The 15571-nt window shown below is 45.0% G+C and overlaps 1 protein-coding gene across 1 annotated transcript in view; it reads left to right on the top strand.

The window, feature by feature from the left end:
* LOC308577459 (scaffold attachment factor B1-like) overlaps window positions 1-15571 on the top strand; it is a 39979-nt gene that overhangs the window by 3104 nt on the left and 21304 nt on the right. Inside the window, exons 2-11 of the mRNA XM_081177659.1 lie at window positions 1970-2057; window positions 2452-2516; window positions 2619-2816; window positions 3213-3275; window positions 7032-7059; window positions 7972-8500; window positions 8979-9025; window positions 12462-12562; window positions 14229-14378; window positions 14483-14562. Of these exons, the coding sequence (XP_081033785.1) occupies window positions 1970-2057; window positions 2452-2516; window positions 2619-2816; window positions 3213-3275; window positions 7032-7059; window positions 7972-8500; window positions 8979-9025; window positions 12462-12562; window positions 14229-14378; window positions 14483-14562 (1349 nt within the window). The remainder of the gene's footprint in view (window positions 1-1969; window positions 2058-2451; window positions 2517-2618; window positions 2817-3212; window positions 3276-7031; window positions 7060-7971; window positions 8501-8978; window positions 9026-12461; window positions 12563-14228; window positions 14379-14482; window positions 14563-15571) is intronic.

The raw sequence follows: 15571 nt of genomic DNA, 5'->3' as shown, positions 1-15571 counted from the left end.
CTTAAAAACAAGATTAAAATACAACATTAAGATGCAGCCTCATTTCAGTAGAAACTCAAATCAAAAACTTTGGGGATAAAAACGTGAAATCTGCACCAAGGCCAACTATCCAGACTGGTCCTACGTGGGCCAGAAAAAAGCCAGGGAAGTCCCCAAATAGGAGTTCCATCACAGAAGGAGAAAGGGAAAACAAAAAAGGGGGGGAGGGGATCAAACTGATTCCAAGCCAAAGGTCAGGCGGAACAACTCTGTCTTACAGGCCCTGCGGAAAGAAATCAGATCCTGCAGGGCCCTGGTCTCATGAGACAGAGCTTTCCACCAGGCCGGAGCCAGTGTTGAAAAGGCCCTGGCTCTGGTTGAGGCTAATCTGACTTCCTTAGGGCCCGGGACCTCTAGGGTGTTGCTATTTATGGACCTTAAGGTCCTCCGCGGAGCATACCGGAAGAGGAGGTCCCGTAGGTACCGTGAAGGGTTTTAAAGGTAAAAACCAGCAAATTGAATAAGAAAGGATTTTGGTTTCTGCAGGGAGAGAAGATGAAATTGAGGGGTGGAATTAAAAGGAGGGAGGAGGTGGTGGTGTTGGGGTTTGTCAGTTGTGGGGAAGGGGGGCTCCTTCAGATGATGGTGATCCTATGCTGCTTGTCATCGAGGATCACAAGGCAGCTTACAATATGTGAACACAAAAGTTCACATCACAGTAACAAACGAAAACAATCCCCCCCAATACAGTCATGTGAAGGATGGGAGAGAACTGGGGAGGGGATTGAGGGTCGAATGACAAGATAGAAAGGGAAAATAGGCAGGTTCGGGGGGGGGGAGAGAAGTAGGTTGGGTGATGGTGAAGTCAAGGAGATGATAAGGGTAGAATTAAAGGGAGCAAGGTGCTGGTGATGGGACTGGCTGGGGTGGAGAAGGCTCCTTTTAAAAGACAGATTAGATGACCCAGAGGTAAATGAGATGAGGGGCGCTGGGGTTGCTGTGGGGTAGATGATGAGAGAGTGAGATCGTAGAGTGGGTGGAATCACAAGGAAGGAGAAAGTAACGAAGAGGGGATTTGGTACGGGAAGAAGGCGCTTGAAGTTGGGATTGGATGATACTGTGCTGAAATAACTGAAAAGAAAGGGGGATTGGGGTTGCTCCAGGGGGGAGAGGGAGGAAGAAAAAAGAATTTGGGAGGGGGGAAAGAGAGGAGGGGATTAAGGGGTGGTTTCAAAGGGAAGAGAAGACAGTGATGGACAGGGGGGATGTGTTTGTGGCAAGGGAGAGAAGAGAGAAATAGGGAATGGGAGAAGTAGGGTGGCAAGTAGGAATGGGCTGTGAGGAAGGAAGGGCAGATGATGGGAGGTGGAAGAAAAATGGCATGTTAAAATGGAAAATACAGAAGGTGCTGTGGGGGTAAGGTAAAGGTAAAGGGACCCCTGACCGTTAGGTCCAGTCGTGACCGACTCTGGGGTTGTGGCACTCATCTCGCTTTATTGGCCGTGTACAGCTTCCGGGTCATGTGGCCAGCATGACTAAGCCGCTTCTGGTGAACCAGAGCAGCGCATGGAAACGCCGTTTACCTTCCCGCCGGAGCGGTACCTATTTATCTACTTGCACTTTGACGTGCTTTTGAACTGCTAGGTTGGCAGGAGCAGGGACCGAGCAATGGGAGCTCACCCCGTCGCAGGGATTTGAACCGCGACCTTCTGATTGGCAAGTCCTAGGCTCTGTGGTTTAACCCACAGCGCCACCGCTTCCCTTGCTGTGGGGGTAGGAAGTGGTTAATTGTCCTGAGTAAGAGTGGTGAAATTTAGGGATGCAGTGAAAGGTGTACATCACGAAGACAGAATGAATACTGCCTTTCTTGAATGCAGGGCAGACTTGGCGTTGCTGAGCTTCCTTACAGAGAATCCTACAAAATGTGCAAGTAATATAAAATAAGACATTTGCTGTTTCTGAAATGCACACAATCTTTTCTTCCTAACAGACCATTGAGGAAGAAGGGGGAAATCCTGATGAAATCACTGTGGTGGCAGAGAGCCCCGGCAAGAGAACTCCCAAAAGAACAGTGAAAGGTATGGAATGGCATGGATATGTGCTTGCACTCCTGGCCCTCTTGCAGATTGAGTTTCCTTTTTTATCTTGTGAGCAGCTGTCCTTTTTAAACCAGCTCTTTAGCGTGTGCAGATTTTGTGCTAGTTTGGATTTTCTGGGTCAGCTATACAAATATTTTATTTAGTTATTTGCAAAATGGGTAGCATGTGTAAGTTTGGGCACCTAGATTTAAATGTTTTCCACTTCCCCCGCCTCATATCTCTCACTGTTTATGCGGTGTCTATTAGATTGTAAGACTTGAGGGCAGGGTCATGTGTGTGTGTGTGTGTGTGTGTGTGTGTGTGTATGTATTAAAACTTTGCACAGTGCCTGGAAAACACCTGATGAGCCTCTAATCTGTTTGCTGGTTTTTAGGGCGTAAGCCAGAGGAAGAAGGTGGAGAAGATAACGGGTTGGAGGAAAACTCGAGAGATGAACAGGTAAGGGGAAGGAGAAAAGTGACTTAGTGTTCTTTACAAGCTCTGTTTTCAAGCTACAGGCATTGCAGTTTCCTTTTTTATTTACCCCCACCCCCTTTACAGGAGGATATTGAAGCAAGTTCAGATAACATCCAGGATATGGATGTGATGGATATTAGCATTTTAGACGAAGCCGAAATAGATAACACCAGTGCTGTTGATTGTGGAGATGACTATAGCTCTGAGAACCTTCTCGACTCTGACAAAGATAACATTGATGCGGAAATGAAAGAACTTCCTGAACAGCTAATGGAAAGCGAGGTCAGTAATTGGTTGGTGGCATCTCCTCTTGTGGTGCAAACCCAAGATTTGTGCTGGTGAAGTGTATGGAAAATTCAGCCCTACATACCCCAGTCTAATCACTATTCTTTCCTTGGAGTGTTTATTGTTTTGTTTTGTGGTTCAAACAACACAAGCCCTCTTAACCGTCACAGGTAGTCTCTCTTCCTCACTTTGTGTCCTTATGTGTCAACATTGGGTTGCCCACACCTTCACTTCAGAAATTGGAATGTTAGCAAGCATTTTGTGGTTCGGTACAGAAGGGAAGGCTGGCTGGTAACAGTTAACTCTTTTTGTGACTTCTTATATCATCGCTTCAAGCACTGGTAGTTCTAAGCATTTTAAGTCTGTAAGGAATACCTTTTTTTCTTCTCTCAGGAGAATGGTGAAGAACTTGATGATCTGCTTGACGCTACTTCACCTGGTTTAACTGCAGTGAAGGTAATGTGCCTGTCTCTTGATCAATACCTGTCAGCTTGATCATATTCTGGAGCCCTGAGCTAGCAAATTGCTTTGCTGTAGTTGTTGTAATAGAGACTGTGTTTTGATGTTGGCTTCACCTAATATTTAGCTTCCATGCAAGTCAAGTCAAAAGGTTTCTGAGCTCCTCATTTCCTGGTGTGAATGGTAACCTCAGTGCATAAACAGCTGGGACTGATTTAAATCAAGGCAATGCGTTGTACCCAACATTTGTCAATTCAGAATAGACGTGTTGAAATTAAGGCACATGACCAGCAGCCGTGACCATTTGTGACAATAGCTATGAGAGTATAGGAACTTTCAAACTTGGCAAATTGACCTTTGTTTCTTTTTTCATTGTTCTTTTCTGCTTCCCTATCTTGACCCAACAGACAATAATGAAATGTTTGTGACTGATAGTTTGAAGCAAGATCTGATAGTGACTAGATAAACTAGAGCAGACTATATTCTCAAGGTGAAAATTGCATGTGCCTAACAGGTAAAATTGTAAACATTCATATTTTAAAAGCTATCAGATTGGCTTTTCCTTGATATAGAAAGTATCTTATCCCCATTAATCTGGCAGGGGTACCGATTCAGGTTAGAGATTATCTGCAGAGCTAAAATATACAAGCTATCCTCATTTTATGTGGGGATTACGTTCTGGACCCCCACGCGTTGGCGAGGCCCACGTAAAGCATTTCGGCACTGCGCAATTGTGCATCAGTCAGACATGCATAAAGCAGTCATTGTCTATATTCAACATTATTTACTATTAACCAAATTATTATTTGAGAGAAACTTGTTATCTGGTGTAAGCCATTCTTGGAGTTGGCCAGATAAAATTAATGGATGTGACTAACTCGAATCTATGCTGAATAGAACCTAGTTGGATTAAGCCCTCTTCTTTTTTTTAATTGAGTTTTTATTTTCTGTCCTGTTTAAAGCTGGAAGCTAATGGCCCAGAAGGATAATTTTACTTGCCACAGCAAAGATCAGATACTCCCCCCCCCCATCTATGATAATTGTAGAGAGGAACAAAAAAAAAGTAGTAGGACCTCAGAGCCATTGCTGCTTAACTACTGGAAATCTTATTCAGAGATTTTTAACAGAAATTTCCCCACACAATTCATGTAAGTTATAGTATATTCATATCCATAAGGCCTAGAAACATCCACACAGTTTTAAGTACCGTATTTTTCGCCCTATAGGACGCACTTTTCCCCCTCCAAAAATGAAGGGGAAATGTGTGTGCGTCCTATGGGGCGAGTGCAGGTTTCAGGCAGCTCTGCGCAACCCTAGGGAGCCTGGCGCGAAGTTGCGCCGGTCTCCCAAGGGTTGCACAGAGCTGCCTGCATTCCGAAGCCTGGGACGCGCTGAAGAGCGTGCCCGGGCTTCGCGCAGCTCTCCGCAAGCCTGGGGAGACCGGGGCGACTTCCCGCCGGGCTCCCTAAGGCTTGCGGATAGCAGACTGTTCTCGGGGCTGGGGTCGGGGGAAGCTCGGGCTCCCCCCGCACCGGGGGGGGGGGGAATAAACCTAGGTGCGTCCTATGGGGCGAAAAATACGGTAATAGTCCCGCTTCATTCTACCTTGGTCAGCCCACACCTAGAATCCTGTGTTCCGTTCTGGGCACCACAATTTAAGGATATCCACAAGATAGAACATGTGCAGAGGAGGGTGACCAACATGAGGAACAGAACAGTTCAGGGAGTTGGGTGTATTTAGCCTTAAGAGGAGACTGATAGCCATTGTCAAATATCTAAAGGGCTGTCACGAGGAAAATGGATACGACCCAAACTAAGTTACGAAAAGGAAGATTCCGACTAAATATCAGGAAGAACTTTGTGACAGTAAGAGCTGTTAGACAGTGGAACAGACTCCCAGAAGAGGTGGGGGCTTCTCCTGCCTTGGAGGTTTTTAAGCAGAGGTTGGATGGCCATCTGCCATGAATCCTTTAGTTGGGATTCCTGCGTTGCAGGCGGTTGGACTAAATGACCCTCGGGTCCCTTCCAACTCTATACAGTGGTACCTCGGGTTAAGTACTTAATTCGTTCCAGAGGTCCGTTCTTAACCTGAAACTCTTCTTAACCTGAAGTATCACTTTAGCTAATGGGGCCTGCTGCCGCGCCGCCGGAGCACAATTTCTGTTCTCATCCTGAAGCAAAGTTCTTAACCTAAGGTACTATTTCTGGGTTAGCGGAGTCTGTAACCTGAAGCGTATTTAACCTGAAGCTTATGTAACCCGAGGTACCACTGTACTGTAATTCTATGATTCTGAGCAATTATAACCAGCTTTGCAGAAACCGTAGGCTCTTTGGAAATTATAAATTTATTTCACAGCTGAAATAAATTACTGTTTTGAATTTGCTTCCTGTATTGGGACAATAGTTCTGGGCCTAAATCCTATCCACAATCTTTGACACACACTCTAGTTTCCATCTCCTAAGCCTGAAATAATTACACATTATACCCTTATTTGCCTCTCCCTCCCCTCCCTCTGTTACTTTTCTAGAGCTAAAATTTAGGTTGGAAGCTTCTTGGGCCTGAGGCCATTCGTGTTTATACTCTATAAAGTAAGGTGTCTAACTTTGTGGCAGTTTTTAAGACACTGAAAAATGTAATGCGGGAAACTGGGGAAACCTTTAAAGACTCATGTAACCTTTGTGTTGGGCTTCTTCCTTTTGTTGCAACAAATAAACCAGGGGTCAGCAAACTTTTTCAGCAGGGGGACGGTCCACTGTCCCTCAGACCTTGTGGGGGGCCGGACTGGGGGGGGGGGGATGAACAAATTCCTATGCCCCACAAATAACCCAGAGATGCATTTTAAATAAAAGGACACATTCTACTCATGTAAAAACACACTGATTCTCAGACCGCCTGCAGGCCAGATTTAGAAGTTGATTGGGCCAGATCCGGCCCCCGGGCCTTAGTTTACCTATCCATGAAATAAACTATCAGGCCTACTGGCTGCTGATTTGCTTCTTTGCTTGGCTGAAGTCTCTTGTTTTGTGACCGATCAAAGATCTGCGGGGCTAGACTGTAGCGAAGGTGGGAAACGCTTTAAGTAGCAGACCCCAATATTTGTCCTTTTCAGCCATCATTCCTCTGCTGCCTGGGGCTGTTGGTACAGTCGTACCGTTTGACTTCCAAAACGTTCAGAAACCAAAGCACAGCTTCTGATTGGCTGCAGGAAGCTCCTGCAGCCAATCTGAAGCCCATCGGATGTTCGATTACAAAGAACGGTCGCAAACAGGAACACTCACTTCCATGTTTGCGGCGTTCGGGAGCCAAAACATCTGAGTACCAAAGCATTCGTGATCCAAGGCACGACTGTAGTTGGAAGTTCAACAGCATCTGGAAGGCTACAAGTTCCCTGCAACAGGGCATCGCCTTGCTTGGATTCAACCGTCTCTATGGTGCAGAACTGTACATATTAATGCATACTATTGCACTTTAACTCAGCACAGGAAGCCCTCAACTTACAGGGGGGTTACATTCTGGGGATTGGCCCTGAAGCGAGAATTTTTTATAGTGAAAACACATTAGGTGCAATGGCAGGTGGGATTGCTGAAGTCTTCCCCCCCCCCCCCATCATTTTTATTTTAATATTATTTTTTTGCCAAGTGCATAATACTGAGTGTGCACAAGTTAAATGTGCATAGGTTGCGTGCTTACTGTATGAACTACTTCAGGCCTTTTTTTGCACCATTTAACACCACACCCTTTTCTTCTTTCAGGACTTGGGGGAGCAACATTCAGAGCCAGGTACCTTTCGATTAATTTCTTCTAGCTGATTTTTAAAATGAGGTGGAGAAAAGGCCCAGGACTTTAACTAACTAGACTTCTTACATTACTGAGTAGTCAACAATCCACGTCATTCCAAAGTTCATAAAGATCTTAAACCTACGGTAACCCTTATTGCTAGCTCTGAGAAGTAACGCCTTTCGTTTCGCAGTTGCTTCCTCTAGACCTGAAATGTTCTTTTTTTTAAAGAGAAAAATAATAATAATCTCTATTTAGCTTCACAAATGCACTAGAAGAAATGTTAGCATCGCGTATGAAAGCAAAAGATTTCTACCTATAGCACAGATTGTAATATATGATTGTGTGATTGGGGAGAATAGTGAAGGCAGTTTAAAAGTGATCATAGGGGAAATACAGTGTTTTTAAGTGAGTTGCGGCGTAACAGAAGAAGGAAGACAAGAGGTTCTACTTGGAAATTCCATAATACTGTTTCCTTTCTTGGACTTTCACATGTTCACACCATCAGAAGATGTTCCAGTTGACATGTTGGACCGCCCTGCCTTAAACAAAAAGAGAGAAAGCAATTCAGAATTTGAAATGGAATTTTGTGTTCTTTGATTCATTTCTATTTAAGCCTCTTGGAATTTGGGAAGAACAAACCTCTTGAAGACATGTCAAGAACGAGCCAGAAGGTTTTCATTAAACTAATAGGGTCGTTTTCTTCTTCATAACTTATGATCTTGCTATAATAAACCATGTCTAGTTAGCGTTAGGCATTTGAATGTGGTATACCCAAGGGGTTTTCCAATCTCTGTGTAGCCTTAGCCGTTCTCTCAGTGTTAAGTCTGGCAGCCATGCCCGTTCCGCATTTGTCTTTGCTGTGTTTCCCTGGTGATTAAACCTTGTGCCATTCTATTCCTGTTAAATCCATAGAAAATGAGAAAATGCTCGACATTTTGGGTGACACTTGTAAATCTGAGCCCCTTAAAGAAGAAGCTCCTGAAGCAGAGCAGGCACAGGAAGAGAATATCTCGTTGCCGGTCAAACAGGAAGCCCAGGAAGAGGAAGACGCACTTGCCACTGCCGTCGCTCAGTCGGACGAAGAGCTTTTAGATACGGACAGCCAGTCAGGCCAGGCTGCGGCCAAGAGCGAGGAGGATGAAGCGAAGCACTTAGTGGTAGCGAAAGGGGAGCCGAGCGAAGAGACAGTAGAGGAAGCTAACCTGGACTCTGACTCTTTAGCGGTAGAGAGCAGGTGTGGTGGAGGAGGAGGAGGAGGAGGAGAAGGAGAAGGAAGTGGTGAGAGTAGCAAAGCAGCCCAAACTCTGGAAGCCAGTAGTGAGGAAACTGCGGAGAAGGACGCAGGTTTCCAGGTGGTTAGCCAAGATGCCGAGAAGATGGAAGCCAAGGCTAATTGTGAGGAAGAGTCCTCTGCCCAAGAGGGTGGTGATCAGAACACGAGGTTTGTTTTTTCTCCGTTTTAGACCAGATGCTCTCTTTTTCTTTTTTTAAAAAAGTCTCGTTGGTCTGTAAGAGATCAGGGTCACTGTTTTTCTTCATATTGGCCTGCAAGCGTACTGAAATTCTGTTACCTTATTATAAAAGCCATCTTTTAGGTTTTGTTTTCCCCCTTCCCCATGTACAATTAAAAAAAAAAACCCAGAAAGGTTTGATTTCTTTTTTACAACCTTCAGAGGTTGTTTTCTTAAATCTTTGCCTTTAATTGTCTGTAAGATGTTCTGTCTTTAAGGTTTACTTCCCGTACCTATCTTAGCAAGATGTTTTTCATTGTTGGCTTTTCTTATTTATTTTTTTTATACAACTAATTCTGGTAGGTATTGAGTTCTAGTGTACTATATATATATATCTATTATATTAATTTGCCTTATTTTCTTTCCTGATTGGTTTTTCTTTTCTTTTTCTCCTTCTTTCTCCTTTAGTTCTGAGGAGATCAAAGATGAAAAGCCAGCTTCCAAAGAGGAGAAAGGTATATGTTTTTAAATATTGGTGCCTGTGCATAGGCAGAACTCAGCCTATGATGATGCTATTTAATTGATTGATTTAGAATAACGGACATGACTTCGTCTTTCTTGACGTGCTTAACGTGAGTCATGCAATAGCAAAAAAAAAAAAAAAAAGTTAATGCAATTCTGGGCTACATCAACAGAAATCTAGTGTTCTATTTTGCCTTGGCTAGACTCCCACCTTGGGTTCTTGGTCCAGTTCTGGGAACCCCTTACATAGAATATTGGCAAGCTGGAATGTGTGCAGAGGAGGATTATCAGAATGATCAAGGGTCTGGAAACCAAGCCTTATGAGGAACAGTTGAAGGAGTTGGATATGTTTAGCCTTTGGGGGAAAAGAGAGAGTTGATAGAAAAGCCATCTGAAGGGCTGTCACTCGGAAGATTGAGCAAGCTTGTTTTCTGCTCCAGAGGGGATAGGACTGGGACCAGTAGATTCATATGAAAGAAAAAGATTCTGGCTAAACATTGGAAAGACCTTTCTAACATTAATAGCTGCATGGCAGTGGAACAGAACTCTCCTTTACTGGATGTTTTCAAGCAGAGATTGGATGGCCATCTGACAGGGATTCTTTAGCTGTGATTCCTGCATTGAACTTGGAAAGGGGACACAAAAGATAATCCAATGCTACAAAAATTCTGTGATTCTACTCCTGAGGATGACTGCAACAGCAATGAAAGATGGCACAAGCTTCTTCCAGTCACCCAGTACCAGATGAAAATTGTTTATTTTCAGCTGTCAAAGGCCATCATGAAACTGAAATTCAACCATGGGACCAGATGTATCATGTCCCAGCTACTGTTGCGCTCTGAAATATCTAATTTACCTGGCTGCCTTCCCATAATACTAATATGACTAGAAGGAGCCATTCCCAGAGCCCCTGGCCATAACTCACAGAGTTTAGGTGCTGTTTTCCCCTGTCTTGAAAGAGGAAGGTTAAGGGCCAAAGCTCAGTGACAGAGCACCTCCTTTGAATGCAGAAAGCCCCAACTCAATTCATGACATCTCCAGTTGGGGCTGGGATAAACTCCTGGTCTGGAGCCCTGGAAGGCTGTTGCCAGTCAGTGTAGGCAACCCTGAGCTAATTGGACCAACTTCCTATGCCAGGCCTTGCTAAAAAGGAGCTGTGTCCACCCAGTGTGGCTGAGGTATATAGGGGCTTCAAGAGGACAAGTGTATCACCTGTGGAGAAGCTGGCCCCCAAAAAGGCATCAGCTGGAAGCATGGGATCCCCTGGGGAATTTTCAGATCCTGTTGGTTGTTTTCTCTTGCCTCTCTAGATGTTTTCTCTTGAGAGTAGTTGTGCTGTGCCTTATGTTACAGGATTTCTCATTAACTTGGGAAAACTATTAACTCTTTTTTTAACTCACTGTATTTTAACTCACTTTTTTTTTAACTCACTGTATGTAAAAGAAGGGACGTGGGTGGCGCTGTGGGTAAAACCTCAGCGCCTAGGGCTTGCCGATCGCATGGTCGGCGGTTCGAATCCCCGCGGCAGGGTGAGCTCCCGTCTTTCGGTCCCAGCTCCTGCCCACCTAGCAGTTTGAAAGCACCCCTAAGTGCAAGTAGATAAATAGGTAGCGCTTTATAGCGGGAAGGTAAACGGCGTTTCCGTGTGCTGCGCTGGTGCTGGCTCGCCAGAGCAGCTTCGTCACGCTGGCCACGTGACCCGGAAGTGTCTCCGGACAGCGCTGGCCCCCAGCCTCTTAAGTGAGATGGGCGCACAACCCTAGAGTCGGACACGACTGGCCCGTACGGGCAGGGGTACCTTTATGTAAAAGATGATGATAATAGTAATAATAGATTGCCCTTAGAAGAAGCCACCTCAGAATAGGCCCTGTTGAATATTTTCCAAGACAATAACGCTCACACACTATCAAAGACCTTATAACCCACCTACTCTCAGCAGCCAGGAACATCATAGCCAGACATTGGAGAGACCTGCCAGGAGTGAACATGGACCACTGGTACCAAATCGCATGGGAAACAGCCTTACTAGGAAAGCTAACCAACATATTGAAACTAACATGGGGACAGATAAAAGAGGATGCCTTCGACCCGGTGTGGGTCCCCCTTATCGTGCACAGAGCCCAACAACAAGAGCCCACCGAAAGCATACGAATTGATATGGATAGCTTGATCTAACAACCCCTTCCCTTTCAGCTGCAGTCAACTTGAAGGCAACCCCAGCCTCCCCCTCCCGACCTCTCTCTCTGCCAGTGAAAACTAATGAATGGAAAGAGAATCTACCCAAGTGATGCTGACACAAAAAGCTTACACATACACTAAGTAAAAGAATGCAAGTTTACCACCACACGTCCCACTACTCTCTCTCCCCACCTTTCTTCTCTCCCGACCTTATACTATACAGTGGTACCCTGGGTTAAGAGCTTAATTCGTTCCGGAGGTCCGTTCTTAACCTGAAATGGTTCTTAACCTGAAGCACCACTTTAGCTGCTTCCGCACCGCCGGAGCAGGATTTCTGTTCTTATCCTGAAGCAAAGTTATTAACCCAAGGTACTATTTCTGGGTTAGCGGAGTCTGTAACCTGAAGCGTATGTAACCCCTAGGTACCACTGTATACAACATTAACACCTTGCATCAAATGTAAATGACCTGTAGAGAAAACTCTGAAATGGAGACAAAGCATGTACACAAGAAAATCCTTTAATGAAAACTCTTAGAAAGAAAGAAATGTTTCACGTCTGGGAACAATGACTTTTGGCCACATCAGTCAAGCCACTCCCTCTCATGGGGAAGAGTCTGATTTGGATGGTGTGTGTGTGTGTGTGTGTGTGTGTGAGAGAGAGAGAGAGAGAGAGAGAGAGAGAGAGAGATCCAGGGACGCCCAAGTTTTTGAAATTCTGCTCTAGGCTTCCTCCAGAATTCCTCTCAGCAGCTCTACTCCCCCACCAGCAATTTCCCCCACTGCTATAGGCATCCAAAAAGAAACCAGAGGCTCCTGTGAGGTGGCTTGGAATCCTGCAAAAACAGTGAGCCCCAGCAATAACAAAATGATAAACTGGACATGTGGAATGGGCCTAGTGGTACTTCCCACCAAACAAAGAGTTTTCACGTTGCCGCGAATGAATGTTGACGTACAACAGCTTGAGTGTCGGCAATCCCAGGCACATTTTGTAAATGTCCAGAAACCCATGGTCAGTCCTCACTAGCGAGTATAAACGAGACTGTCAAGTGTTTGCAGTAAGTATCTGACAAGCGGGGATGTACACCGGTGAAGGCGGTTCTTCTGGGATTACTACCAAATTTTTGGATGTTGGGGTCTTAATGTGCCTTTTCTCCAGGTTAGATTTCCTAGGGCTGCATCTCCCCTTCCAGACGTGGGGTGGCTGCCTTGTCACGCTAAATATGCTATAAACACTTCCTGTTTCCACGTAGGCCGCAGTGCTACCACAACTGGTCGGAACTTCTGGGTGAGCGGTCTCGCTTCCACCACCCGAGCAACGGACTTGAAGAACCTCTTTAGCAAATATGGGAAAGTAAGGCTGCATTGATTATTGTTGAAGCCTTGTGATGGAGAGACAAGTTGAGGGCCTGTAATGAAATGGTGCAGAGTATCATTAACCCTTAATGAGAGTGACCTTGTTCAGGGTTCCTGCCAGGCAGAGGGCCTTCTCAGTAGTGGCGCCCTCCCTGTGGAACGCCCTCCCACCAGATGTCAAAGAGTACAATACCTACCAGACTTTTAGAAGACATCTGAAGGCAGCCCTGTTTAGGGAAGCTTTTAATGTTTGATGTATTACAGTATTTTAATATTTTTGGAAGCCGCCCAGAGTGGTTGGGGAAGCCCAGCCAGATCGGCGGGGTATAAATAATATATTATTATTATTATTATTATTATTATTATTATTATTATACATTCATCTTCCATTTTCCTATTTTTGTTTTCTGGAATTTGGAGTTTCTGGCTACTTTTAAAAGATTTTTTAAAAAAAATTGAATTTGTTATAAAAATGTAAAGGAAACGGCAGTAATATAGAGGACATTTCATGAAGCATAGCAATATGAACAGACCCGGCAATGAATATAAATTTTATTAGATGATTCCAACAGTACAGTTTTTGTCCGAAGGTGGTTAGCCAGGTGGCCAGTGTGTGGCCTGTAATTGTTTTCTCCATCAGAAGCAAACTTAACGAAGGTGTACCATGTGCCCAAAAATTTGTCTAGTCCAGACCCCTTTCCCAGAGGTTTTAGGTTTTTTGTGCTAGCTCTTCGTTCAGCACTATAGGGGATTCTGGCTACTTAGCACGAAGTCCTCATTGGGTTGGTTTTTGTGTGTGGGGGGTGTCTCTTTGACTTTTCTTTTTAAAATATGTGTTTCCTTCGGCCAACTCCAGATCGTGCTGATATCTGTGTTTCTCCAAGCCTCACTGAGCTCCTTTCTGTTCAGCACTCCCCATTTTGATTTACTACTACAGTGGTGCCTCGCAAGACGAAATTAATTCGTTCCGCAAGTTTTTTCTTCTTGCGAGTTTTTCGTCTTGCGAAGCACGGTTTCCCATAGGAATGCATTGAAAATCAATCAATGCGTTCCTATGGAGACCGTCCGGGGACAGAGGGGAATGGCCGCGCGCCTTCCCCTCTGTCCCCTCTTTTGAAGCAAGGGGCGGAGGGGAGAAGATCGCTTCTCCCCGTTGCAGCCCCTTGGTTCAAAAGGGGTCCGGGGAGAGAGGGGAAGGCGCGCGCGCCTTCCCCTCTGTCCCCGGAGATTGCGGGGCTGGCAACGGGGAGAAGCGATTTTCTCCCCGCCGCCCCTTGCTTCAAAAGAGGTCCGGGGACAGCGGGGAAGACGCGCTGCGCTTCTCGAAAACGAAAAAACCTTTCGTCTTGCGAGTTTTTCGTCTTGCGAGGCGTTCGTCTTGCGGGGCACCACTGTACAATGAAGGCTGTAGAAAATTGCTACTTGCAAGTGAACCACGTTATGCCTGTGAGTTATGCTACTGCATACGACAGAACGGAATAAGTCACACTGTCCTATTACAGGCTGCTTGCTGTTGAGTCTTTGGCAACCCCCCCCCCCCCACTTTTCCTTTTGTGTATGTACCAAGTAACCCAACTGGCTTTTCTTTCTCCAAAGCGAACTGGTCACTTGACACCAAGCTGTGGCTAAGTCAATTTTAAATATATGTCCTTCCTTTCTTCAAGGTGGTTGGAGCAAAAGTGGTGACTAATGCTCGGAGTCCAGGAGCGCGGTGTTACGGTTTTGTGACAATGTCCACAGCTGAAGAAGTGACAAAATGCATTGCCAATTGCCACAAAACAGAATTACATGGGAAAATAATATCTGTTGAAAGAGTAAGTGCTGGTTCTCTCTCTCCCTTCACGCTTAAAACAAAAATAACCTAAGGGATGTTTTCCAAAATATTACTTCTTTTCCTAACAAATAAACGTAATTTCAGGCAAAAAATGAACCTGCTACAAAGAAGCTATTGGAGAAAAAGGATAGTGAGGTGAAGAATGAAGCTTCAGCCAGTGATAGGTAATATGCTTTAGACTTGTTTTTCTTTCATTTTAAAAACATGTTTTCAGTAACAGTGTAAACTGTTTTTTCCCTAAGTACTTTTTCTGTTTGAAGGAATAGTTGCATTCTTAACTTAGAAGCACACACAACTTCCTGAGTGAGGATGCAGTACTGGAAAACCTGCCTGAAAGTTCAGGTGCTGTAGCTACATACCTGGTGTGAAAGGACTGCATTTACAGTCCTCCCAAGACTTGTGCCATTCGGAATGCACATCAGACTCCTTTCCTCCAAAAATCTACCGTGTTGGGAAGAAGAGAGAGAGCTTGGCGCTCTCTCTGTCCATCAAGAGACCCCATTCATACATAAAATATTTCTTATATTCTGAATTTTTGCCTTTCCAGAAGAAACTTCATACATGGGTGTATTTTATTGATGTAATCCACATTGACATTTCAAGAATCTATAGACTTAGCCTGAGGTTTCTTTGGGAGATTCTGGATAGGAGCAGCGAAAAGCAGGAGTGTGGCCTCTATGTATATATTTCACACACACCCACACCCACACCCATGGCCCAAGTGTAGCAGGCAGGCAAGACTAGCTGCTTGTCAATCAACTGATTCAAGAGACCCATTTTCACTCCCTGTATTGTATGGCATTTCAAAGCCCCAACAATCAGTCAAGGCTTCAAAGCACAGTTTACAGCTCTGTGCAGGCTCTGGTGAAAAACTGATAGTTCGGGTTTGCTGGAGACATGGGACTTCAAAGTGCCATGCAAGCACAGACACCCCTTTTTGGCCCAGCTCCATCTTTGCCTATTGCACACCTGACAGCATATGAGACAGCAGGTGAGCATGGCTTGGCCAAATGGGGAGCATAATTGGGCCTACAGGCCAGAGACCTGTGGCCAGAGATTAGTCTGACTCAGACCCATGTGTCAAATTGAGCCTCATTGCTCTGTTGGGTTTCCTTCCCTCTGTCTTCTTTCTTGCAAACCTCCCTTTATCATTGTCCCCCTACTGCCCCTACC

This window comes from Podarcis bocagei, assembly GCF_964188305.1.
Source record: "Podarcis bocagei genome assembly, chromosome: 18".
In the NCBI taxonomy this organism is placed as follows: Eukaryota; Metazoa; Chordata; class Lepidosauria; order Squamata; family Lacertidae; genus Podarcis; species Podarcis bocagei.
Note: the sequence above shows the minus strand (reverse complement) of the source record. Positions and strands in the feature narration are given on the sequence as shown.